This window comes from Trichogramma pretiosum, unplaced genomic scaffold (genome assembly GCF_000599845.2).
Source record: "Trichogramma pretiosum strain Unisexual culture from Peru unplaced genomic scaffold, Tpre_2.0 scaffold49, whole genome shotgun sequence".
NCBI lineage: Eukaryota > Metazoa > Arthropoda > Insecta > Hymenoptera > Trichogrammatidae > Trichogramma > Trichogramma pretiosum.
The window spans coordinates 194,783-221,526 of NW_019640811.1; the positions used below are offsets into that span (position 1 = coordinate 194,783).

The 26,744-nt window shown below is 40.9% G+C and overlaps 2 protein-coding genes across 2 annotated transcripts in view; both read left to right on the top strand.

Moving 5' to 3' along the window:
- Positions 1-16,966, top strand: part of LOC106655815 — a 33,871-nt gene extending 16,905 nt beyond the window's left edge. Inside the window, exons 2-4 of the mRNA XM_014376377.2 lie at positions 12,232-12,704; positions 13,712-13,972; positions 14,442-16,966. Coding sequence (XP_014231863.1) covers positions 12,232-12,704; positions 13,712-13,972; positions 14,442-14,915 — 1,208 coding nt within the window. The 3' untranslated portion in view covers positions 14,916-16,966. The remainder of the gene's footprint in view (positions 1-12,231; positions 12,705-13,711; positions 13,973-14,441) is intronic.
- A 6,052-nt stretch (positions 16,967-23,018) lies between these two features.
- Positions 23,019-25,435, top strand: LOC106655857. Its single transcript, XM_014376439.2, has 2 exons — positions 23,019-23,632; positions 24,840-25,435. The coding sequence occupies exons 1-2, from the start codon at positions 23,231-23,233 to the stop codon at positions 25,194-25,196; spliced, it is 759 nt and encodes a 252-aa protein (XP_014231925.1). The 5' UTR covers positions 23,019-23,230; the 3' UTR covers positions 25,197-25,435.
- Positions 25,436-26,744: the final 1,309 nt, after the last annotated feature.

Consider the following 26,744-nt stretch of genomic DNA (forward strand, 5'->3'; position numbering starts at 1 on the left):
TCGAGTAGTAGTAGAAGTAGTGGCCTATACACGAAGTCACGCGATCTCCTCCTTCTCGTTACGTACACGCGTTTATCCACGCAAGGATGCCACATAATGCACTACGCGTGTATGAGCGCACGTCACGGATACATACATATAATATACAAATCGTTCGATTCGCGTATTTTGCATTATTATATTGTTTACCGAGAAAAGAGTTGCCCAAGTAAGGAAAAATAATGACGAAAAAAACATCATTAAATTTAGTCACGTGAGATCAGCCTCAGGGAGAATTATATGTAAATATGTATAAAATAACAACTCGAGTGTGTATATCATACATAAAGTATCGAACGATATGGAAAAACCGCTCGTTCACACATGTTTCGCGCATTACACGCGCGAGAAAAACCGGCAATCAATCATTCAAATGCCTATACAGCATCTAGTTATGTTTTCTAAAGCCTTACTCATGAGTGTTTATATGCACTGGCATCTTATGTATATAACGTATCGAAGGAAAAATATACGCTATGGGTATACGCACGTTCACACCTTGTTAGTGCGTATACTATGTGTGCGTGGATATAACGTCTATCGCGGCTCGACATGGAAAGTCAATTAAATTATATTATATATACGGGTTCCGCGCCACGCGGTTTGCCGCGAGCCGTGTGCGTAAGCGTAAACGAACAATCTGCTTATGTGTATGAATCGCACTTGAATATGTATATTGCCATTCGTATTGTGCCCGATTCGTGTTTGATACGACTCATTGTGTGCGAGAGCAACACAACATCGCGAGGTGGTATGTTGTGATGTGAAATGTAGATCAGGGGCGCAATTCGAAGTGGGCCTAGACACGCGTTTATTCCGTAACAAGGCTTCAATTTTTGGGTTTAGAATTAAAAAATTATTCATTTATCAAGAGTTATACGAATTGAAAAGAAGCGAAAATTATTGAAAATTCCAAGCTTTTAATGATTTTCAATTCGATAGGTATGCATCGAATGAAGAAATGCTACGAATTAAATTTTGGGTACCAAAAATTAATTTCACTCGTCTGCAAATGATGCGTCTGCAGTCTGTATGAATGGAATTCTCAGTATAATTTCGGCGTAGTTTCAACGACATGTGAGTCCCTCTATGTATCGCAATACATAACTGCGTACGGCCAGTCTATTAGTTGAAGAGGAAAAGTATCGCTAAGGGTTATCACAATCTTATATTCACTTTGTTAATAGTACAAGTTTTGCATTTATTTGCTAGCGAGGAATTTCTCCGTGATAAAGTATTTGCGAATAACATCCGAAAAAAGTGTAAGTTAACGAATCGAGTTAGCGGCAGTGACTCTTGAGGTGCATAACCTCAAACATTTTCTCGGTGCAAATCGTAAAATCTCGTAGTGATTATATTTAACAAAGCGAGCGATGGAAAGCCAACAAGGCACAGTTAGGTATAACTATTTTCATAGATGTCTTTATGATATTTTTTCAAACAATTGCGTCATCAAACTTGATTCAATTCTTCAGGGTGAAGGAAGAGCCGAAAGATCCTTGGCCAGATGTAGGCGACGATTATAATGCCGGTTTGATGGACTCATGTGAAAAAATCATAAGTAAATCATCGGTGAGCTCAATGATTTAAATTATCTTCTCATGATCGATTATTAGAAAATAAATTCACAATTTTCATTTTAGGAAAATCACTTGAATGAGGTTATGACCTTACAGGGAAAGACGGATGAAAAAATATTCGTTGATTGTGAGTGTAAAAATGTTAAGCCCGAACCCAAGTATTTATCGAAAACCACCTTCAAATCTGAGAATCAGAGCTATCGACCTAATATAAAAGTAGAAGATCAAATTCAGACCAATTACTTGGTAGAAAAAAGTCTAATAATTTTGATAAAAAAAGATTTTGATTACGATAATAACTGTCAATTACCGGAAAAGTCTTCATTGAAACTTGACAAAACCGAGAAGGTGGAAATATTTGAAAGAAGAACTCAAACCAAATTATCTCAAAACAGAAATTTGTGTCAAAAAAGTTGTAAAAGAGAAGTGGCTCTAAAAACGCATATTAACGCCACTCGTAAGGACATTAGAACATATGAATGTGAGATTTGTCACAAATCATTTGGACAAAAAGAAAACCTCAAAACTCATATAACTGCAGTACATATTCGAAGCAAACCCTTTGAATGTGAGATTTGTCACAAATCATTTGGATACATGGGTAACCTCAGTAGACACGTGAATGCAGTACATAATCAGAGCAAACCCTTCGAATGTGATATTTGCTACAAATCATTTGGACAAAAAAGTACCCTCAAAACTCACATAAACATAGTACATAATCAGATCAAACCTTTTGAATGTGAGATTTGTCACAAATCATTTGGATACATGGGTAACCTCACTACACACATAAATACAATACATAATCGGAGCAAACCTTTTGAATGTGAGATTTGTCACAATTCATTTGGAGCAAAGGGTAACCTCACTACACACATAAATACAATACATAATCGGAGCAAACCTTTTGAATGTGAGATTTGTCACAAATCATTTGGAGCAAAGGGTAACCTCACTAGACACATAAATACAATACATAATCGGAGCAAACCTTTTGAATGTGAGATTTGTCACAAATCATTTGGAGAAAAGAATAACCTCAGTAAACACATAAATGTAGTACACAATCGGATCAAACTCTTTGAATGTGACGTTTGTCATAAATCATTTGGACAGAAAATTAGCCTCAAATCTCACGTGAATACGGTACATGATCGGATAAAACCTTTCGAATGTGAAATTTGTCACAAATCGTTTGGACAAAAACAATACCTCAAAACCCACACAAAAGAAGTACACATTCGTAGCAAATCATTCGAATGTGATATTTTTCACAAATCGTTTGGACGACACGTCAACCTCAAACGTCACATAAATGTAGTACATGATCGTAGCGAACTTAGGAGTCCATGATTTGTTTGAGACATTTGGACACAACAAAAACTTCTGTAAGCACAGAAGTATATCACCTGAGTGTAGAAAAATGTTCACAAAAATATTCTTTAATTTCGTGGTGAACAATTATAAAGTATTAAAAAATGTAATTAATGCTGAAAAAACTTTTAATGTACCTTTGTTACATCAAATAAAATATACACAATATTTTCCTGGTACCTATTCTCATTCATATTTATGTAGAAAGTCATTGCCCTACAGCAAAAATCATTTTTAGATCTCACACCTCAAACGTCAATTCTAACAATTGATTTTCATAAGCACGAAAATTTGCGCGTTAGTCAATAAAAAAAAATTCAGTTAATTTCGAGTAAAAAACGTTATCAACCTCAGTAGTGAATTTCGGTACTCCATTCTGATGAACTCGATATTTTTCTCGTCGAGCAAGTCCACGAAGAAATGGGTTTCATCGCCATTTGTTTTGTACAGCGAAATTCCGCCAATAAGAAAAATAGGCATCTATGGGAAACTGACCTGTCCTTAATACGAGCGCTATGCGGTCATCATTTATAAATCATCATTTTTTTGCTGCAGTTCTCGCATTTATTGTCGTCGCGTTCGCACGTATTTAACGTACTTTGCTCAGCGGCGGCATCGGCATGCCATCTATCACTATTAACTGCAGCTTAGTTCAGATGTACTTTAATTTACGGAGGTTTCACGAAAGCCCGAAAAAAACTCGCGTGCGAATAAGGTTGATTCGCGACACTAACATCGATTTTACGAACTCTGTGTCTATTTTTATATTACGAATTCTCGGCTCGTAATATACGTTTATCCAGGATAAGTCCGTTAATTATGCACTTCGGGTATAGTGTTCGATTGATCGATGATCGACAAATCGAAGTTACGGCTACGTGGCGCACGTGCCACGCAATAACAATCATCATGATAGTAACAATAAAAATAATAATATTATAAATATCACGATAGGCACAGCTCAGGTGGTGGCCTCAGGTGCTTTCGAGTGCCTCGAATCGTAACTGCAGCGCAATGTGGGACAGTAGATCGACGCGCGTCGCGTTGAACCTGTTGCTGCTGGTTATATGCGTTTTGTATAGAACCAGCTCTCTCCCTCTGTGTCGTATGCAGCTGTGAACGACGACGAAAGTGATTTAAGAGGGCACGAGTGGGTGGACTGGTCGGTGGTGCGGCAGCAGTCGCGTGTTTGGCGACTATTGGACTCTATGCTTGTGCGATTATAGACATAACTGTGAGTTAACTGTATTAGGTGCAGTTATAAGCAGATCATTTATTTGAAATATGTATGGGATTTGCGCTAGCGAGAGTCACGTTTTAGATCATTCGATTAATATTTTTCAAATGATTAAAATAATATGTTTTGGCATACATACGTTTAAAAAGTAAGTTATGGAAGAGCCGCTAGTAATTGTGTCTCAGTCTGCATGAGAAGAGTGCAAATAAGCGTTAAAGGTATATAAGAAAGGAAGAAGAAGAAAAAAATCGGCAAGTGTCAAAGAAAATCGTGTACACACAAACACACGCATACTCGCACACGACATTGCACACACAGGCCAGTTAATTTGCATTGGGAGACACACGACGACGAGTGCGTGTCCGCGGCACAGTTGACACTTATTATAATACTTTGCTCGCACGTGTATTTCTATGCAGGCGAGAGCTAAAGAGAGAGAGAGAGAGACGGAGAAAATGTCGCTCGAAAGATGAAAGGATACGGTATATATAAGCTGCGTTGCCGCTGCTAAATGAGAGAGACAGAGAGAGAAAATAAAGAGAGAGAACAGAGCGTATTTTACGACTCGTAATAAGCTTCGCACATACGTTATCGCGTTAATATAACTGGCCCGTTGGTTCGTGCCGATTGTAGCACATATATTATTATGCGCGCGGCTTTTTAGCGACTCTCTCGCTCGGCGCTGCGGAGAGTAGAGTAGAGAGTGACGGAATACAACGCCGCGCTCATCGCCAAATATATATAATAAGTTATGGTACGCGAGCGACGAGCGTCTCTTAGGAAATACGTATAGCTTAGTGCGTGCGCGAGCAAATACACGCACGAGCACAAATGAGTTAGATTTAAAGTCGCTCGCCCGGCTACGTACATAAAATATGTATGTATTATCTGCGCGTATATGAAAAAGTTCTCGGAACGCATCTCTGCGCTGTCGAGCGAGCGAGCGGGCGAGAGTGCAGGACACGCGAGATGAGCTTCGGCTCGCAATCAGTGTGTGAGAGAGTTGAATTTCATTGCTTCGCCGAGAGAAGAGGTCAATAATCTTATTCCTCCGCGTTTATTTTTGTTTTTGTTTTTGTTGTGTTTTGCAACTCGATCAACCCCTAAAACCATATCCTCGAAGAAACAATATCATCTTTGGTCGTCGTCGAGGCCGTCGGACGAACATATACAACAACTGCGCGTATATAGTCTCGAAGCTGCGTGACACAACGTTCGGTCGAGCGCTCGGTGGTGCGCAAGCGGCTTCAACATCAATCACCCGACGTACGTACACGCGACACATGCAAAGTCATAAAACGCACACAGACGTACGTACAGTACAGTATACAGCACATAAGAACTGCAACAGCAGCAGCAGCAACGACAGTCTCCGACCTTTTGCTGTGTGTGACGGCGGCAGCGGCGGTGGCCACTCGGCCGTTAATAATTTTAATGTGGGTGGCTACAGTGGCCACGGAATGTTCGCGGTTTTATCACGAGGCACACGAGGACAGCCAAGAGAGAGAGAGAGAGAGAGAGAGAAAGAGAGCTACATATATTATGGCGTATATATACAGAAGACGTGTACCACCGCGTATACATATATATATGTGCGCACACGAAAGAAGAGAGAGGATTGCAGAGAGAATAAGAGGCTTTTATATACGAGCAGAAAATAAATTGATGAAAGTGATAATAACTCGCTTTGATATTTATTCATAATGAGCTTTTCATGTTTCGCGAATCGTCGAGTCGCGGGCTGCGGCCGCTGCTGCTGCCTCTGGTCGTGCGCGCTTGCTGATTTTTCGGCAATTTTAAGTGTGTAAAATCTCAACAACTGCCTGTAATTTATAATATTGCGCGCTCGAGAGCTGCATAAATGGAAATTTTGCGGATGCTTATAATGGACGATTGCACTAGATCAGCGCGGTGGAAAGCTAAAACTTTGAGCGAGTGCACATTTTGGTATTTTGTAATACGGAGTCGTCCTGTAGTGTAAACTGCGGAGCAGCATGTATGCATAGAAAAATGAATCGATATTAATAAACAGGGACAGAAAACAAAAGCCGTGGAAATAACTGAGGCAAGCGGTAATATAATAATAAACAAAAAAAAGAGAACAAGTCCGAGCATCAGCAAGAGCGATATAAAAGCGAAAAGAGCGCGCGGGCCATCCACTTTATACACATCGAGAGAAGAAGAATAAAAAGATGTATAATACAAAAAGGTGGGCGGTGATTTATTTAACGATCCTTGCAGAATGAAAAAAAAATTCATCTCTGCTCTCTCTTTCTGAAGTTCAGCGCGCGAGGTATACATGGTGCAGCCACGTGCATGCCCTTTCGCCCGCGCAGTCGCTCAAGCTCGATCTTCTTTCGTGCGGTACACCTATTAAAACGATGAATAAACGGTTCCTCGAGCTATTTATATAAAGAATCTCGTATCGATACGAGTACGCGTGTTACGCGAGCTCGTTGCATTGCGACGCGACACTTACCGATAACGTTCTTCTGTTTATTCGAGGCGCAGAGGACACGATTGCGCGTGGCTAAAATTACAGAAATTTCGATGCATCAGCAGCAGCGACAACTGAGCAATCTCAATTTCTTCGAGACGATATCGCGCGCGGTGTATAAATTAATAAATATTTTATGCTTTGTTTACGGTCGAGTCCGTACGTTGGATCCCTTTACGTTTTTTTTTCATTTATTTACCCTGTATCAAAGCCGAGCTTAAAGTGTATTATATTATACGAAAGCGCGCGCTCGCCTCGAGATCGTAAATTATCCACACATGCAGCCGTACATAAACGCGATGAATGAATAATAATCCAAATAGAACGCATAGTTATGAATATAATAATAAGAACCAAAGCCCCAATCGTGCGATGTAGGTGTAGAGAGGTCGTAAGAATTCCACTCTCTACTTCTATATTCTGGGCAAAATCGTAATAATAAACTCGAAAACTACAAGAACGATAAAAGTATACACGGATAAATAGGCAAAAAAGAGATCGTTTCAAGCTTGTCGCGAGTATTTTCCGTATATCTACTTGCTGTACAGCACATAAGTAGGTACAGGATCAAGCGCCTTATCCGCGCATAAGCGTATCGCCTTACTACCGGAATATATCTTGTTTTTCCTTCCTTGTGTGTGTACATATGCTTATTATTAATATACTCGCGGGTAGCGGAGAAAGACATAAGCGACGGGGCGACGTCTCTCGCACACGTTTACCGCCACCCTGTCGCCGTGTTACATGGAGAAAAATAAAAAAATAATGACAACTACCTCCACATATCTAAAAAAGTTCGATATATTTTTAATTGCAGTCTAAGGATTTTTTGACTTATTTTTATACGCACGTGCATGCAAAAAAATTAAATTACTCGTCTGATCTCTCGACGACACGAACGTGAACAAATTGAAATCGCAGATCGTTAATAGGATTACGTATTATGCAAATCGCGCACAAATTAAATTTTCAGTTTATAAATAATCAGGAGTAACGAAAAATAAGTCGAGATTCGCTTAAATGAAAGTATGAATAAAAAAGAGATACGAAATATATACACACGCATTCCTCGAGCTTCGACGTGTGACTGTACGTATCGTACAAGCATATAATGTAAGGCACAAACCAATAGAGTATGAAACGTCGCTTCCGATCACGTGTAATATTATTCGCTCGCTCACTCTCTCTCTTGCTCTCCGGTAATGCAGTACACAACATCTCGAGAGTCTGTGATGTATATAATGCATGCCACGCGCTAATATAGCGTATTATATGTAGGTTATTATACTGCGAGTCGGTTCAGTGTCATATTTTAAGTATATATTCGCGTATATAAAAAGCACAGAAACTCAAACGCATACACACACTGTATACTTTTATATATAGAAGTAAAATCTGGTAGGTTGTCAGCGTGAAAGACTCACATGGGACAAGAGGATGACGATGGACCGTGTGTACGCGTGCGTCGTTGCCGCGAAAAAAAGTTGATAAATTGTGTTATAAGTAATGCATTTTAACTCGTTGATGCACAGAGCACGATTGAATGTGATGTATTCGATGCCAGACGTGAACCTGAAATTTTTGGGATTATCACGAGCTTTTTGAGCTTTTTTCTATTTCCCACCTCGTACATGGAATTTCGTAATGTCTTCATTGATCGCAAACGAGAGAATTTCTTTTTACATTCGCAGGGACGAAAAAATAAAGGAAGGCATTAATGCCAGAGGATAAGCCGCGCCTGTACGATATATAAATGTGCGCACATCATCGAGCACACGCGAAGACGACGACGACGAAGACGTCGACTGCGACGGTGACGACCGCGAAACCAACAATCTTCCTTCTCTCTTTTCGCGCGTTATTATACTCGACGATTATGCCTCTCGCGAGCGAGCATCTGAGTTATGCCGCGTATAATACATTGTAACGTGATTTTTTTTCTATATACTCTCGGAGCTACATCATACACACGTATGTGTGTATTAATATTATATACGCATGCCTTATTTGCGCTCTCGTCGACGATCGTCGACTGCTGCAGCTACTTTGTTTCGACTTTTGTTCCGAGCGAAATTATAACTTAGTACACACGTGGAGTGCGGCGTAGAGAGCCTCGAGATATATACACTATACAGCATAACGTGTATTCCGTGCTGTGAGCTTTTTTTGAAAAAAAAAGAAGAAGTAGAAGCGGTCTTCAGGACTCGTTTCTAATTTCTTTGTTGGAAGCAATCATTTCACTGCACATCAGCGTCACGCTCGTGTATGACGTGTGTGTGCACGATATAATATACCTATACGACGATTGCCACTGCCTACTTGTTCGGCCTCGGCTGTGTGTAACGCGTGACTATATATCTGTTTCTCTCATGTGAAAATGATGATTGGTTTTAAGGAATATTCGTGTCCGATTCCCTCGTCCAATACGTGCCGTCAAACGCAGCGCACGATATCGACCGAGAAAGAGAGAAAAGTATATAAGAAACGCCTCTAATGATCGATGAGAGAAAGAGAAAAAATGAGAAAGAGAGAAACTTATATGGGCATTTGTACGAATGGCAAGCCTATCGACTACTGCTGCTGCTGCTACCGAGTAAATGTCTTTCTTGCCGCATTGCTCGCGCGATGATGATTATACGCTTCGAAACGTGTAATGAGGCCCGCTCGTTCGACTCTGCTGCTGCTGCTGCTGCACCATATGTACCATAGCCGCAGTAGTCGCGCTTGCACATCGTATACACACACGTAACATTTATCGCTCGCGAAAAATTCCATCTATATAGCGAGCGTGATATAAGAATATTCGCTTTAAAAGGAGAGAGAGAAAACAAAAATAATAATTAGCTTATACTTTTGCGAGTGTAGCGAGCGATGTGCATATAGCACAGAGATCGAGCCAGACACAGAGAGAGACAGGTCGACCTCGCGTCGTTACAAATATTCGCGTTCGTTTGTTTGTGCAGTCGCATTTGTAAGCGAGAAAATCGAGTAAAAGAGACAAACGTCGTATTTCCACATCGACTCGGTTGTTTTCTACACCCTCCTCGCGTGCCAGCGCCTATATACAACAAGGAAGCTAAATATGACTTGTTTTTTATACCATGCATCTATGAATTGACAATTTTATTCCTCGCCCGTTTGCACGTGTACACGATACACATACAATAATAATAATATTCGTAGGCGATATTTAACGCGGAAGAAAACTGGAGCTTGCAGCGCGAGTGTATGTGTTCGCACATTAATCTCGAAATTAATGTTTCCTGAGCGCACGCGCTACACGCCTATTATGCTTATGCGTGTATAATGTATTTGTAACGCGTATTTAAATGGGCTCGCGCGAGCACATCGCGACTTTTTTTTAGACCCCCTCGAGTGACGTACATATATACGTGTTATTAGCCTGGGCAACGATTGTGCGCGTATTTGCCACCTACGCACAAATTGCCATTGTACAAGTCCTCTTTGTGATCAACCCAAGTAACAAGGGGGGTCATACCGGGCGGCGAGTCATGGAATATTTCAGCACGAGATGTTACGTTTATTCAATTACAAATGTACACATACACGGATTACAATGGAGAGCAGTCACGTGTTTGGTAGTAGTATACATTAAAATCGTATCGATATCCGACGGATCGTGAACTATCTTATTATATTATTCGGCTCGTACGACTCTGAACCTGACACATCGGGAATGACAATACACGAATTATGTATGGCGAATATATTGCGTAATATTATTTGAACATACGAGTAAATATTTACTATGGGTTCGTTTGATTTTTATCGAAATAAAGTTCACCACACGTGAGGTATAAAAATATAAAATTTTTCAAACGACAGATAATAATGGACGATATCGTACTTTGAGAGAGGTGAAAATGATGCACGCCTCTGTATGCGTGTATATACCAAATGTACGACAAATCGCGTCGGTTCGAGAGCTGGCGTATTATGAGCTTTTTTTTGCCGCCGCCGCCGACGACGAGTGATCATAAAACGTCGCCGCTCTTGTGCGCGCCTACAAATTGTGTAATAAATCGAGTAGATTCTCTCTCTTGCTCGGCTCCGTCGGTTTTATACCCGCACACACAGCACTCGTATATGCCTCGTATCTTAAGGACGTTTCCTTTCGCCCGCGCGCGGGGGTGTCCGATATCCCATGCGGTGTATATACACGCGCGAATGCGCGTATGATTTCAAATTGGCGCGTAGGTGTCGCGCGCATACATACAGAGAGTCTATACAATGAAATAAGTACATAGGCCGCGCGCAACATCTCATATCTCGGCGCGAGAGAAGCGCGGCATACACACAAGTGTGGGGTGCGCCCAGGCGTGAAAGTCATACACACACACACACATTTATTGTGTATTATTATACTTACCAGACGCGTGAACTTCAACATTGCATCTTTACGGGCAGAAGGAGAGAGAGATAATATCGCGTTGTCTCGCGGCGCTAGCGCCTACTTGTGCGATTAATTGCGCTCCGTGGTATTGTACGAATATTAAGTCGCTCGATATTTCAGGATTTGTCGATTGCGGCATTTCAATTTTGCGCCGCGCGCATACGTTATCGAATGAAAGTTAGACGCTAAAACTGTACTTTATTTGCCGCACGCGGATCGCTTATTATTTTATATTATTATTATAGCCGAGAGTTCGCGCGCGGTATGAATGATAATGTCGAGTGTGCGTTTTACGATCTCGATGTAGACACAGTATTATCAGCCACTGAGGGCCGCGTCGTGTGTGTGTGTGTAATATTATCCTTAATGAACGAGCTCATAATGTATTCGAATGGGCGCATTAGAGAGAGCGGATTGCGTCTCTCATCTCTATACTTGACAGTTATGCCTTTTGTACGTACCTATACTGTAATATATCCATAAAGGCGCGAGACCGGATGCCTATTTTTAAATGACCGTCCTATTTTTTTTCAATTGTACGTATCGATGGATCTTTGGAAATTTTGCGAATTTTATTAAAATCGACCTAATCAAATAGCACTTGTCCGTGCTGGTGCACGTAATAACTTGAAATAAGTACTCGTCAGTATTTAATGTACTTAAATAAATGATGCACGATATCTATAGCTTAAATTAACGCTGATTTACGATCGATCGATCACGTTTAATCTATCCGTATACTCGTGTGAGATCGAAATTTTTTTCATCAAAAAATTCAATTAATTGTACTTGTACTCTTGATCGAATCGAGAGCAATCGGTTTTAGCCTAAAGTTGATTACATTAATTTTCAAGTGGCTAAAATCTTCCAAAAATGGCCATTATTTTTCTCAAATCCAACTTATTTGCGTTGTACTCGACTAGTTATCGTACCATAAGTCATTAATTTACTTGACTTAAAATTCCATAATCTTTCCGCTTCATTTCTAATTGTAATTATATATACGCACACCTATTATAGCTCTCTAGCACGTTTTAACAAACCGGTGCACTAACGAGCATCCGCTCTTGGCCTCGTGTAATTGCAGATTCGCTGGCACAGACGGCTACCCTGACGAGCCTCGCGTTTTTTCTGAGCTCGAGCCTGAGTCAACTCGACAGCAGCGCCGGCAGCGGCTACAACGGCAGCAGCAGCGGCGGCAACGGCTTCGGCTTCGGCTACAACAGCGGCATGGCGAACGCGGCACCGGCCCATCCAGTCTATCACAATCATCATCAGCAGAATCATCATAACAATCAGCATCATCATCAGCAGCAGCACGGCATGCTGATGATGAGGCCGCCGCATCATCATCAGGTCTACAGCGAGTCGTACGTGGACGATCAGCGCCTCGCGGAGCCGTGGCTGCAGCCCTGCGGAACGCCCGTGGCGGCGGCGCTGCGCAAGTTCCCGCAGCGGCACAGCGTGCACAGGGCGCTGAAGCGCGTCAAGACCCAGCTCAGGGTGGCGCAGAATCACTTTCGCAAGGATCTCAAGGACATACACGAAATATACGCCAAGGTAGGTTGTACTATATGAAGTTGAGGATTTTTTTGCCAGTGATTTTCAAAACATAAAGAATGCTGCGGGAAAACTGAGGGAGCGCGTTCAAATTATTTATATTGCATTTACACTTCAGTTTTACATTAATATTAGACAAAAAGTAGATAATTACAAAGATACTTTGAATTTAAAGGCATACATCTGTGCTAAATTCTGTAAATTAAAAACATGAAAATGAAATCATAATGTTTAAATTTTTAGTGCCTGATGTAAAGTTATGTTTTACAAGTATTTTTACTCCAGAAAATATGTCTTTAGTGCCTTCAATGTACCTTTACACTATACATCAGTATCTCGAAACAAGCACATTTCATAAAATCTTTAAACAAACCTTAGCTTTTGTCTCAATAGTCGAAACAACAGGGTTCGCCTGTTAAGTGGCAAGATGTCTGTCAATACAGATCAGCTACTTCATAAGATCGATTCGACTTTGAACTTCTGTTATCATCGTCAATAGACTAAACACTTTAATCGTCGACTGTTCAAAGACGTCTATTGTTACCATTCGCCTTTCTTATTATTTTTTTTTTTTATTCATATAGCTTTCAAAACAAAAAAAAAAACAATAAAAATCAAAACAACTTCACGGCACCGTATAGGCACCGACCACTGCATAATATAAACAGGTGGCTCGTTCATTTGAAACGCCATTGATGAGTCATTTTTAATCGCGCGCGTGCACAATATATACATAAATACACACACACACACGATTCGAAATTCAGCGTAAAGCAATACCGCGTCTGTGTAAAAAGTAATTCATCTCCGCGCGCGCGGAGGCGTGATACCTCGCCGACATCTCATTTTTCTCCTGATTAAACAAAAAACGAAAGAAAAGACGCAAAAATCGTTCTATAAACAAACAGAATCGCGCGCTAACTCTTCTTTGTATACAAGTCAACGTTTCAGCTTACAAACGTTGGAGCTTTTTTTTTCATTCGTTCGTTTTTCTTTTCTGCGCGCAGGTGTATAAAGTGCTGAGGGAGCAGTACCGCATGAACTGGCTGCCCGAGCGTCAGCTCGAGTGGTATCATCGCGAGGTCTGGTGCCTCGAGAAAGGCAAGAAGGCCGAGCGGGCCCTGCCGCGGCTGCACGACGCCCTCCAGAGGTTCGCCATCACCTTCCATCATCTGCGCGAGTTTCGGCTCAGGTCCAGCATCAACGCCGACACGATAATGATCAGACGAAATCAGATTATCGACGGCATGAACAGCGAGATCCTGCGGGTGAGTTTTTTGCGCGTCGAAAGTTTTTTTTTTATCAAAAATCAAAATTCTACTTCCGTTTTTCTTGACTTGCATTGAAAACTTCTTCAAAATGTCCCGTGACATCCTGAATAACGTAAAAATGAATTTTGACAAACGGAACTGAAAATTTGATTTTCGGCCGGCTTTGGAATCACCATAATTGACGTTCATATTAATTAATTGTCCAAGCGGCGTAGATTTGTATCACAATTAAATGAGTTCACTATAGCAATTAAAATATTGATCGATGTATTTCAATCTATACTGGCCTAATCTTACTATACTATCAATTAGATAAATTTTTTTAGTTCACGCTCTCTAACAAGTTAAAGCAATTAAGTACTCGAACGTGTCATTTCAACGCGTGTAATATAGTTCCGATCGTTGATCGAAAAAACAAACAAAAATAAAACGTTATAATATGGCATTTTTGTCTGGCCCCCCGCAGATGCTGTGCGAGGTCGAGACGGCCATCCTGAATCTGGGCCTGCAGCTGCCGTCGACTTACAAGGCCACCCTCGTCACGGGCAGCTCCAACTGGGCGCGCGAGGGCGACCTCACCCTCATGCTCATCCAGGACTCGGGCGTGCTGCGGCTCTATCAGGCCTTTCTCAACGACTGGATCCGAGCGCTGCGCAACGCGACGGCCACCGGGCCCGGCACCTGCGACCCCGCCATGCTGCGGCCTCTGAGCAATTACTTCAAGCCCAAGAAGCCGAAGAAGGTGCAGAAAGCGACCAAGAACAACAAAAACAACAATAACAGCAAGAAGAGGCCGAACGAGCAGAAAGTCGCCAAGAACAAGAAGAAAAATCAGCAGCAGCAACAGCAGCAGCAGCTGAAGAACAAAGCGTACATGCAGCAGGTCAGGCGAATGCAGCAGCGAAAAGCCATGCGAAAGCGACCGAGAAAGATGACATGAATAGCAATGGAGGCCCAGAACTACATATATCGCATTATGTAGCCGTGTAATTATTTGTTTTTTAGTATTTTAATTTAAGTAGCAAGTTTGTATTTGTATCTCTGTGTATTTATACTTATTGTACATACGCAATCATTAGAAAATTTTATCGTTACTTTGATCACGATTGTCGGGCACACGACCGACTCGATTGTGTCTCAACAGTATTACTTCGTGTTTCTACTATGTGTTTTTTTTTTTATCGATTGGCACTGAATGCATAATTCAAGGGAAAAAAAATTTTTTTTCTTTCGATAGTAGCAAATTTATAATCAAGTGCGAGCGTCACTCGTATACAACGTAATTTTTATAAAATGTAACAATTGAAAAAAGTACAAGATAAAATATTTTATCGAAGCGATCGAGGCAATGCGCAAAGCATTGCTTGTCCATTGAGTGTGCGTGAATCTACGTTGTATAGTAGGAATAAATTATTTTTCGATTTTTACGAGGGTCGATGTAGCTAGCGCGCGACCCGATGGCAAAATCGATTCTTTGGACTGGATGAGAGAGATTGAACGAGTGCGTTTTATTGCCCCAATGAAAATGAATAGTTGTACATCGAAATTTATATTATAACGAGTAATATCTAATGTATATTCATATAGATATCCGTTATCTGCAATAATAATTAAAGTAAAAAAATTAATTCGCAGTCCACTTCACGCGTGAATCGATAGATTTCAAAGGTATTTGATTTTTTTCTTTTTTGGACGAAATTTCGTCGCTTGCTCGACAGACGATACCCACGCTGAGCACCGAGTGTGTCAGAAAAAAAATTAGCAAAATTGTAGATAAATTAACTATAATTATGATAATCTGAAATAGTACTCGAAACGATCATTAGAATTATTACATTCAGGGTGAAACTTTGAAAAAAATAATTTAAAAATTTGCTACAAATAGTTTGCAGGGAATTTTTGTGAAAATTTCGACAACACAGCATTGATTTATAATCATAGTCAATTTTCTAATTGTACATTATGTCGGAATCTGTCGATTCATCAACGTCCTCGTTAAGGCTCTCAAGTCCAAATAGAATTTTTGGATGCTCACAAGAATTATAATAGACATCCACGACGTAGTTACATAAGAATTTGTAAAAAATTTATATGTTATAGTCCGTAAGTGAATTCCCGTAACGCAACGAATTATCGTGCTTTTTTACATTGGACAATGTAAATGTAAAAAAGCTTCAGGCGCCGTTTTTATACGAAAATACGCGACGAATGAGCTTGGAATCATTAGCTGTGATATGAAAAACGAACGTACGCGGACCTTAGCGAGTTCCTACGTTTTTCCATGTGTTTTCTTCATTTTTTTTTACTTTAATAGCATGAAAAAAAATGAATTTTACTCATTCCATTGTGGCAACGAGCTTGCTCAAGTAACAATTGTACAAAGTGTTTTTATTTTTGGTAGTAGACATATTTTTGACATCTCTCGACTATTTTTCGCTTTTTTTTACATAATATACCTATGAGACGGAATCTCTTTTTTTGTTACGTAATTTGTAGCACATAAATAAGACGATAATTAAATAGGAACTCAGTACTCGTTTGATGTTTTTTCGAATCGATGAAATTTTCGCGCGAGAAAATTTCAATTCTGATGTGAGAAATCATCGATCACACACCTACACACACTGTAATCATTTGTATGGCAATTAGTTTATCATAACTTATAATAGTTTCTGTCCTACGGTCACTATCGCAATTTTTTTATTATTATTTTTTACGCATATCTGGAAGATTTTATGTAGTGGGCATACACGTACTATATGATGTATAACAATGTAGGATTACAAGCATTAAATAATTATATGATATCCACGTTACCATCGTTGTATACGTAAAAAATATTTTACTTGTTATATGTATAATTGTCTTATATGTTCGCACTCGTGAAATTTACATTTTTCCCCGCTCCCCACAGAAACTGTACGAATATACATTTAAAAATGTTTATAATAGTTTTTTGCGATGAATAAAATATTATTCAACCATATAATATACATGCGTTTTTTCTTATTTCTGTAAAAAGAAAATAAACATCTCGTCGAGACTTTTGTTATCATTAAAATTATTGCTTAATTTCAACTTCATTATCTTATGATTCTAACGTTAAAAATAGCGCGAAGGAGGAAATCAGTTATCGAAGCTTGTGCTCAGAGTTGGTATATTTGCTGAATTTTTTTCTCATATTTGCTCTCTCGCTGTCGAAAAAACTTACAGCAAACACCATGAGAAGAGCAGAGCAGAGAGAAACAAGATCAATTCTGAAAAATGGCTCCTAGTACGAGTCGTAAAGAAGAAAAAAAATTGGCAACGATGTTACTAATTTATATCGCTGTATCAATACACTGCATTGGCTGCACAAGTCACTTCAATAATATCAATTGCGTAGGTATACAATATTACGTATACATGATTATATTTATGAAGAGAAAAAAAAGGCGAGCAATAATAAATAACATCATTATATGTCAATTGTTTTCCTCGAAACACGTCGAAGTATCAATAGAGAAAAGAAAAAGAAGAAGAAGACGACGAAGCTTCGCGACGCGAACGAACGTCACGAGCAGCACACTTGACTGCTGACTGCACTTGACTTTCGGGCCGCCACCGCCACAGCCGCGTGAGTACAATGCACACATTCTCATATATGCTTCATCGGGGCTCTCTCATTGAGAGAAAGTCAATTACATAGAGAGTATTATCAGTGCAAAAAAAACGAGCAGCGTCGAGCACGTACCTATATAATAATTAATTAAACGTGCGCAGCCAGCCGTAACGGCGGCGCGTGATATCACCTATCGGTAAACAGGCGCGAAGCTTCGATTTTGCTTATCAGGCTATCATGGCGTGCGTAGAGCTGTTGCTGCTTTTGCCTCTGTGTGTGTCTACGTTTACACGCGAATAATACATACATACCGGCACGTTCTGCGCGTCACACACTCTTTCGTGTGGATGTGTACATGTATGAAAAGCAGCGCTGCGCGTCCACCACCACCAACACCAACACCACCCTCAGCAGCAGCAGCAGCAGCAGCATCCGGAAACTCATCGATAATGCGCAAAGCAACGAGGGAGCATGCGCGTACTTGAAAGGGGATGCAGAGAGAGAAAGAGAGATTTGATTTTTTGCGCGCTCCGTAGACGTATACACTGGGCCGTGTGCCATTGAAACAAGGTCGTTGACATTTGCATGCTCCTAAGACATGTTCCTCGAGAATTGTCCACGAAGACGACGACTTTGGAACAATCGAGATCTTTTATCGTACGAAAAATTTGTATTCAATAACTTTAATAAATAATTTCACGCAACAATCGAATCGATACGAATATAATAATAATACATCGAGCGATTCTCGGTCAAATTTACAATATCAACGCGCATATCGTTCATCAAGGAGAGTCAAGGCAATCCCTCGCTCTTGTCGAAGCGAAGCCTAAAATCAGTGATAGAAAGCGGTACAGCAGCAGCTCGGACATTGTCGGCGCATTGTTAGCCCTTATCGACTCGTAGGACTCCTAGGGAGCCTCGAGACTTATCAGGATAATAGGCTGCGACGGCAAGTGTTTCGATGAGGGAGAGAGAAGCTGGTGTAACGATCCACACAAACACACACACACACATAGACCATGGCTACAGGTGTGCGCATCATCCCTCCTGTGGCACGAATAGCGCCAGCAACGGCACGTATCGATCGTTTTACAAAGAGAAAGAGAGAGAGTTTCAGGGTGAAATATATAACGTATATATAAAATGTGCTCGGGGCCGTTCATCCCTGCTGTGTCGTATGTATACATAGACTATGTACAGCAGCCGGTGCTTGTGTACCGGTGCTGCTGCTGATGATTTTCTGATAACTGATGAAATTTTACGCTTTATTGAATATTTGCTCTCTGTTTTTTTATAACAAATAACGAGACGTAATACCGGCGCCAACGAGACCGAACATCGCTCGCTCTATTATGTTATGCTACAAAGACGTTGTATCTGGTATAAAGGGCCACCGCGTGAGCAAACAATTTTTATCGCAAAGTATTCAAATGGAATTATTATGATAGTACAGTGAGTTATATAATACATTTTCTTCTCTTTCTCTTTCTTTTTCTTGTTAACTAGCGACGAGTCTAGCACTTACACAAAGTTTCAAAATGTGTGCCAATTCAACTATAACACCGCGTGCATCGCGTTAATAAACACACCTCGTAGTAACACTGACCTTAAGTCGAATCGCTGCTGCTGCTGCCCGTGATTAAGGCGTGTTTGCTTAAACGTCAAGTGATCTATATTTATATATAGTGTACACGCCTATTAATATAATACCGCAAGCAAACAGAACATCAGACAGCTCCAAAATTATTCTATTATCAGGCTACTTGGATCTCGACTGATCTGGCGTAGCGATCAGCGATCGGCTCTTTTGTCGATCCAATAAATTATCAAACTCTTTTCTAATGAAAATTGCTCAATCGTTTTAATTGAATTCATAATATATTGGGCTATTTATATGTGAGTACTTTATCGTGTTTGTATACCATTAAAATATTACTCTATCTCGGGCACGCGAACGAAGTTAAGACGCAATGTACTCACGCGCATCAATGCGAAATTTGTGTCGTGATAAGTGTACTCCCTTGCGCATACTCGAGGTATTTATAATTGCGACCGACGATCGCAATCATCGAGCCAATTATTTTTTCTTTAGTGCTCTACTCATCCCACAGTAATTCGATCAATCAAAAATGTATTATGCCTTTATTACCCATTAAACAATTGAAAATATGTACTAAAAAGGAGATGAATGGAGAATTGAGGAAAAACATAGTGAGTAATCGCGGCGATCGATATTCGGCGTGCCTATAACACGTCTGAGACAAAAATACGAGCTTGCCTCATAGACAATGGCAAATTTGCACGATAAGGATGGGTAGAAGCCAAGTGCATGTGCGTCGTCGTCGTTCCGAGCGTCACGTATACACCTCTCGTATAGCTGTACACGTCAGAATGAATGAATGGGTGACGACCTACTCATCGATGGACGCGAGACTTCCCCGCGAAATGCAGCACACGCGTGTGCAGCGGCGATCCTCGAGCGGTCATTATATATGACGCGCACCAGACCGAGAGTCACTGAGCAAACATTATTATACTCTCTGAGTTTTATAGAAGCCGCGCGTACGCCGTGAGATAGCCATATTATTTTCGCTCTCTTACATATACCTATATACAACGTTTGTTTTGAAAATGTCGCGTGTGTACGTAATAATACAGACACCGGCAAACTTGAATGAACAGACGTGAGCACGCGCGCGCGAGGAAGAGACCGCGGAGTGAGATAAAGGCGTACGCGCGCGTGCGCGAGAGCTGATAAAAGAGAGTGTATCCGCTAATTGTAATTATTATTTTCTTTTGATTATTTTCTTTCGACTTAGATATGTAAAAATTTTCTTCGACCCATAGAGATGCGGCGAGATATAGTAGCCACGAAAACGATTACTATTTTGATATAGCACTCGATTCTAATATCATAATAACTGACACTAATCCCAAGTCGTATAAAAGTACGTCAACGGAAGTACGTCAATTTCACACCCGATCGCGAGAGGTGGTCGATCGACTTGAGGAAAGTACGGTCTCTCTCGCTCTCTTGCAATTAAAAATGTACCTTTATTCTGACGCATTCGAAGCGCGATCAGGTAAAAATAAAACTAAATATATAAAAGTGTCTCTCTTTCTTCCTCTCGGTCTCTCTCTGCATGCGCGCACGTGATTTATTGTATTATATACAGTAAATATGTGTTGCGAGTACACACGCGTCGTGACGTTCATTCCGATTTCGGTTGAGTCGCTCGAGTCCCGAATTTAATTTTATTTAGATTAGGTATATGGTGATTTCTTTGACTTGTGCGTAAAAAAAAATTAAATATATTCAAATGCGTGGCCGCGAGAGGGCGAGCTTCGATAGTTGCGTGCGTAAATTCTTACTGCAGCTCAAGAAGATAGGAATTTGATTATATCTACCGATCGTGATTCGTGTCGGTGCAAACACGCGCAATCCCCGCCCGATCTTTAAATAATTCAAATGTCTATTTATACGCACTCGCGTATATGCAAATTTTCTATATACATTAGTCGTGACGAGACTCGCTAATTGTTACGCCGTCGTTTATGCATCTGACGTACTTGTCGTATATACATCTATGTAATACGTGCGAATTCCATAGAATCCACACGATTATGTGCTTCGAAACGATGAGACGCTACTTCTGGAGCTTCAAATTTTAGACGATGAAAAAGCTCACTAGCTATGTTACCATACGTATACCGGGAAAATCGGTATACTCGATGATCGGTTTGATTATTTAGCGTATGCGCCGCACCGTAATAATAGCCTCGTGACGTAGGACTTGACATTTCTTCCGAGAGACATTGTATATATCTCAAATCCGACGCAATGTGTGTGCGTGTAAATGTGTGTGTGAATGCGCGCGCGAGCCACGCGTCTGACGTACGTGAAAAAAAAAGAAAATAAATAAAACTTATATGCGCTCGCGGATTATACAGGTAATGATAATCATTATGTATGTACGTGCGTGAGTCACGTTCACACGATTAAGCTCTCCGCACAAGTGCTGCCCGATGTAAAAAAAGCTCTTGGCTATTTATTGTGTGGCACGCGTGACCGATGAAAATCGACATAATAATTTGATTGTCGTATTATGTCAAAATTACAATAGGTATTATTATATATCGAAACACAATCAACGCGACGATTTGCAATAAATATATCGGCCAATGAAACGGACACGAATAAAAATTCCCGTATCCCACTCTACCTGTATACTCCGAGGGGGACACCGTGAATCATCTCGCAGGGAATTCGAGAACGCGAGCAGACACTTTTTACCCCCTCTAATAATACAACACGAGGATGATGATATAGGCACCGCGAGTGCGGCGCACTCGTTTCACGCGTATACGCTTCAAGTGCAGTAGCCGCATACAAGTACGACACGCAATCGCGTACGGATTGAAAAAAACTATGTATCGATGACTAATTCGAATCTTATCAAACTATATATTGTATATTGCCGTGCGCTAGCTCTCCCACCTTAACCCACCCACCCACGTGCGCAAGCTCACACCGCGTGCCATAATGCCAGCCAGCTATAAACAGCTGATAAACCGCGGGATAAACATTGAAAAATCCCCCGATTCCGAATCGTATATACTATATATTTTGCTGCTCGCGCGAATCTCGTCGTGTCATGCACATTGTAATCGTGCGTGCACTCGTGGATCAGAATCTTTTGACGCGATTTATGATATATACATTTATCGATCGGGCAATCGCTAGCCGATCGGCACTCGAGAAGCGCAGCGCAGTGCCCAGAGCGAGAAACGATTTTTTTCCTCCGATCGACGATGTCATAATGAAAATAGAAAGCTTCCCTCGAGTGAATCATGCACGAGATCTATTAATAAATGCATAAATAAACAATAGATACCGCGACCTGCATATATGCGCAGCGATGATGAATTGTCAATCCTGCTTTTTATTATTGCGGAAGTGAAGCAAAGAGCGAAATGTATAAAGTTCGATCGGCAACATTGTCAAATTGTCGAAGATCCACGGGTAAGATAGGCCCCGCCGAGCGCGCGCTTGTACGAGTACCTACGTCAAATAATAAGCGGCAGCGCGATAAAAGTCACAAGATTCGTCGCGTTTTTCAATGATTCGCTGTGCGCGGCTTCTTCTTCGCGCGAGTGCGTGTGAGGCAGAACACACACACACACACACACACACACACACACACAGACATACATATATTTCACTGCGCCGGCCGGCTCAACTCTTCGAGGCGGCAGCGCGTCTATATACCTGTGTAGTAGATGTGTGTAACCTGACTGTAACGCGCGCTCGTGTGGCCGCTTATCATTATTTACCCGATCGTAATATATAAAGGCGGAGGTGGCACGCTTTGGACAACTCAGTTTGCAAACGAGCGAAGGCGTCGAGCGATCGCGAGGAGTAGACGACGCTGGCATTTTTGCGCGCGCGCGTCTGCTTCACGCAGCAGCAGCAGCAGCCCCTTGCACAGACGCGAAAGCACACACCGCGAACTGTAATAGCTTTTGAAAAAAAAAACAACGTGCGCTTTTGAGCTTCCAAGTTACAGTGTGTTCCGTTTACTCGCGGATAGTTTTGGTTCAGTGAAATTACTACCTTTACGAAAAAAAAAAGAGAGAAGAAAGAAAAAAGTATGCGCAAGTCGAGCTTTTTGCTGATCGCGTGTATATGGTTGAGCGCGTTGGCGACGAGCTTTCTGCCGTGCGACGCTGCGCCCTCTCCAAAGTACCTCAGTAGTGGCGCGAGTGAGCCTCATCACAATCGTCACGGCGGGGAGCATTACTGGCACAAGCCCTGCGGCATTCACCTCAACGACATCTCAATCGGCGCCAGAGCGTCAAAGTCGGAGGTCAGGTCGAGCATGATGAGCGTGCGCATACAGTTCCAGCTGGTCTTCAACGACTTCCAGAAGCAGAATTACGATTATTTGTACGACGACGCGTCGAACGATTTGAAAGAGAAACACTACGTGCCGAACTGGTTGCCCTGGAATACGAGCTGGATCAAGGATCTCACCAAGGCCAGATTTAAGGGGGTGAGTGATATTATTGTTTCTTAATTTTTCGAAAGAATCGTTTCGTTCAAATTTTTCTCCTAAATCTTGCAGACTAGGCAAATATAAATTTAAATAAAAAAAAAGCTCAAAAGCTATAGAGAATCGGGAAAAGCTCGAGCTGAATAAAAGCACAGCCCTGAGATTCGTATCGTTCGAACTGAAATATTCCCGCGTTCGTTCAGTTATAATAATATTATAAACGCTCAATTTAATCATGATCCGTTCAAATACCATTAAAAGCTATACGATATATATAATTATACAGAACGAAAGCTCGCCAAGCGTATATGATATTATACAAGCGTTTATGGATCTTCGAGTGCAGTTCGACGCAGGCAGACTCCGGGGTTAAGCCGGATACACGCTTGGAATATAATATAAGCCCATTATGAAGCTCCATCCATGGCTATGCATCTAAATCATCCTCTACTTCTAATTTTTTTTCTCATCTTTTTTTCATTCATTCATTCACCTGGCCACACTCTTTTCTCTCCCCCACGTCCGATTGCACACCCCATCCTAATTGGTTAACGTTTAAATAACAAATTTTAATGAGACGGTAATTATTATAAAGTACCAGGCGAGCATGAGGCGCGCGCGCACGCGAAACAGCGCATCTCTCTCTCTCGGCGCTTCGCACCGGGCTGCCTATATATAATATACAGATATAGATATATGTGTTAACGTACACGCATATATATATAATAGCCGGGTCGGTCGCGCGACTGCGTAATCGCGCTATCAGCTACAGGAGAGAGAGAGAGAGAGAGAGAGAGTGCACAAACGAGCGTTGCGTTGCGTGTCGGTGCACGTGTATATGCTCCGTTGCCGGCAACTTTCAAAGCCTCGGACTTGTAGCGAGATCGCGACGACGTATTGAGTTTAACGACTCTCCAAGATTCGGTCGCAATATAGGGGTCGTCAGTAAACTTTTCCGCAGTGCCCAATGTGTGAAATATTAATATCGATAGATAGATCTCGGACTTGTATCTTAATACCCTGCTATATTATATTGTAAATGCATCGCAATGCAACGACTCACGGTACACAATTTGATAGGCGAGTGTCGCATTGTTGAGCAAAATTTCTGCAATATTTGTACGATAATAATACGTCAATTGCACGTAATATGAACGCGCGTGCGCTCGAATCTCGATACTAATTGTCACTGCTGTATTTTTTTTAGATAGCCGATCTCATGCCGATGTTGCACTCGGACCTGCAAAAGTTTGCCATGGCCCTCGAGATGGTCCACGGCGACGAGCAGAGGAGGAAGAAGGTCAAGGACGCCCTGTTCTCGACCAAGAACTATCTGAAATCGCTGTTGTGCGAGGTGGAGACGAGCATCGCGTCGATGCAAGCGAAGATACCGGACCCCATCGGGCGCGAAATCATGACGAGCGAGGATCGCAAGCACCTGGACGAGACGAACCGAATCGTGCGCGACTGGGGCATCTTGCTCAAGTACAAGAATTATCTGTTCGCCTGGGAGCACGTTTTCGAGAAGCCCATCCAGAATTATGATGATGAGGACGATGATTAGCATCAATGATAAAAGAAAAATATACGCGAAAAGTTTGAGGCTCTTATACGACGCGAGGCTGGACCTCGGCCAATTCCTCGGCTTCTATATTTACTTTTACATTTATTCGAATCTCCAGGCTATGCATGTGTGTGTGTGTGTGTGTGTTTGTGTGTAAAAAGGCCCTAATTGACTTAGCGCTGAATTATCCTGGCAAATTATCCATGATTTCGCGAGTTCATTGATTGGACTCGCGAATCGAGAGTGGCATATTATAAATCGACGTAAATTGGACGTGCTACTTAATCAAACAGACCAAAGCGTTAACTTGTAATATGTGATTATGTTATAAGTATGTGATAGCAGTTGTAAATAAATGCATTTTTTTTATTCTTGTAAATATAATAATTTATATTCATACGATTGAGTAGGAAAAAATTTCACCGCTATGCGAATATACCATTTCAGTATTGTAAAGAATTACGAAAGCATCGAAAACTAGTATTTTTAATTATATATATTTTTTTGTACTGCATAAATGTAGCTCGATTTCGAGTATATATCGACAATAAATCACTTGATAATTAAAAATTGAAAGCAGAATAATTTTTGGTGCTCAACGCCCTCTGATAAACTTTTAATTGTCGAAATTAAGATCATCCTATTACAGTCATCGGAAACTAATTCGATTGCCAACTGACGATTCAAGTGCGATGTCACCTGCTGCGGTGACAAAATAATCATCAATCATTTTCGTATCGATACATTTGTCTCTCTATTTAATAAATCTCAGGAATGTTAATGCACGATCATTACACAATTTTCAATTAAATAGCATACTTAACATAGTCAAGATATAGAAATAGTACTACTCTTATACAATTGTTTTGACTTTGCCACTTGCATATTAACAGATAAAGATAATAGCCATCTATCGGTGAGGTTTCAAGTGATATTACCGTATCTAAAGTCTTTGAAAAAATGATCTAATTTTCTTTTCATGTAATTTTCAAATGCGATGAACGCATGAGTATAAGGAGTTATTGAATGGCGACGAGGAAGTACCTTTACATATGCATCGAAAAAAGATAATTTTGCATCATGATATTGATGGTCGCACGAATTTAGAAATTCATTTCCATTTTATCATTATTGAAAGCTTGTGTGACGTATAGAAAAACGTGCTTTAAGGGGACCAACCTGTGTTAAAAGCTTAAATTCAGCTTCAGCTAAAAATAGCTATATGAATCGAAATAGTGGAAATTTTTCTTTTGTGATAGTAAAATATGTTCATTCTACACCAGATTGACCAAAAACAACTTCTACCCAAGCTCTGAAATACCAATTACATCACTTTTTTCATAAGACGAAATATTGTGTTATAAATCACTTGCCGCACGATCTTGAAAAGAGTTTTTCATCAATATTGATTTATGGGGTCTCAAAATCTTCAGAAAAGTACTCTCGTCCACCTAAGCGGAGCAGAATTTTGAAAAATTGCGTACAACTTTATATACACGTCAAAATGTGCCAATTTTTGAGAAAATTAGTATTTTATCAACACTAGAA

Excerpts from the sequence above, each read along its gene's own strand:
- LOC106655857 (XM_014376439.2), top strand. The coding sequence starts at position 23,231 with ATGCGCAAGTCGAGCTTTTTGCTGATCGCGTGTATATGGTTGAGCGCG. Across the intron at positions 23,633-24,839 it reads CCAAGGCCAGATTTAAGGGG|ATAGCCGATCTCATGCCGAT; the intron begins GTGAGTGATATT and ends TATTTTTTTTAG.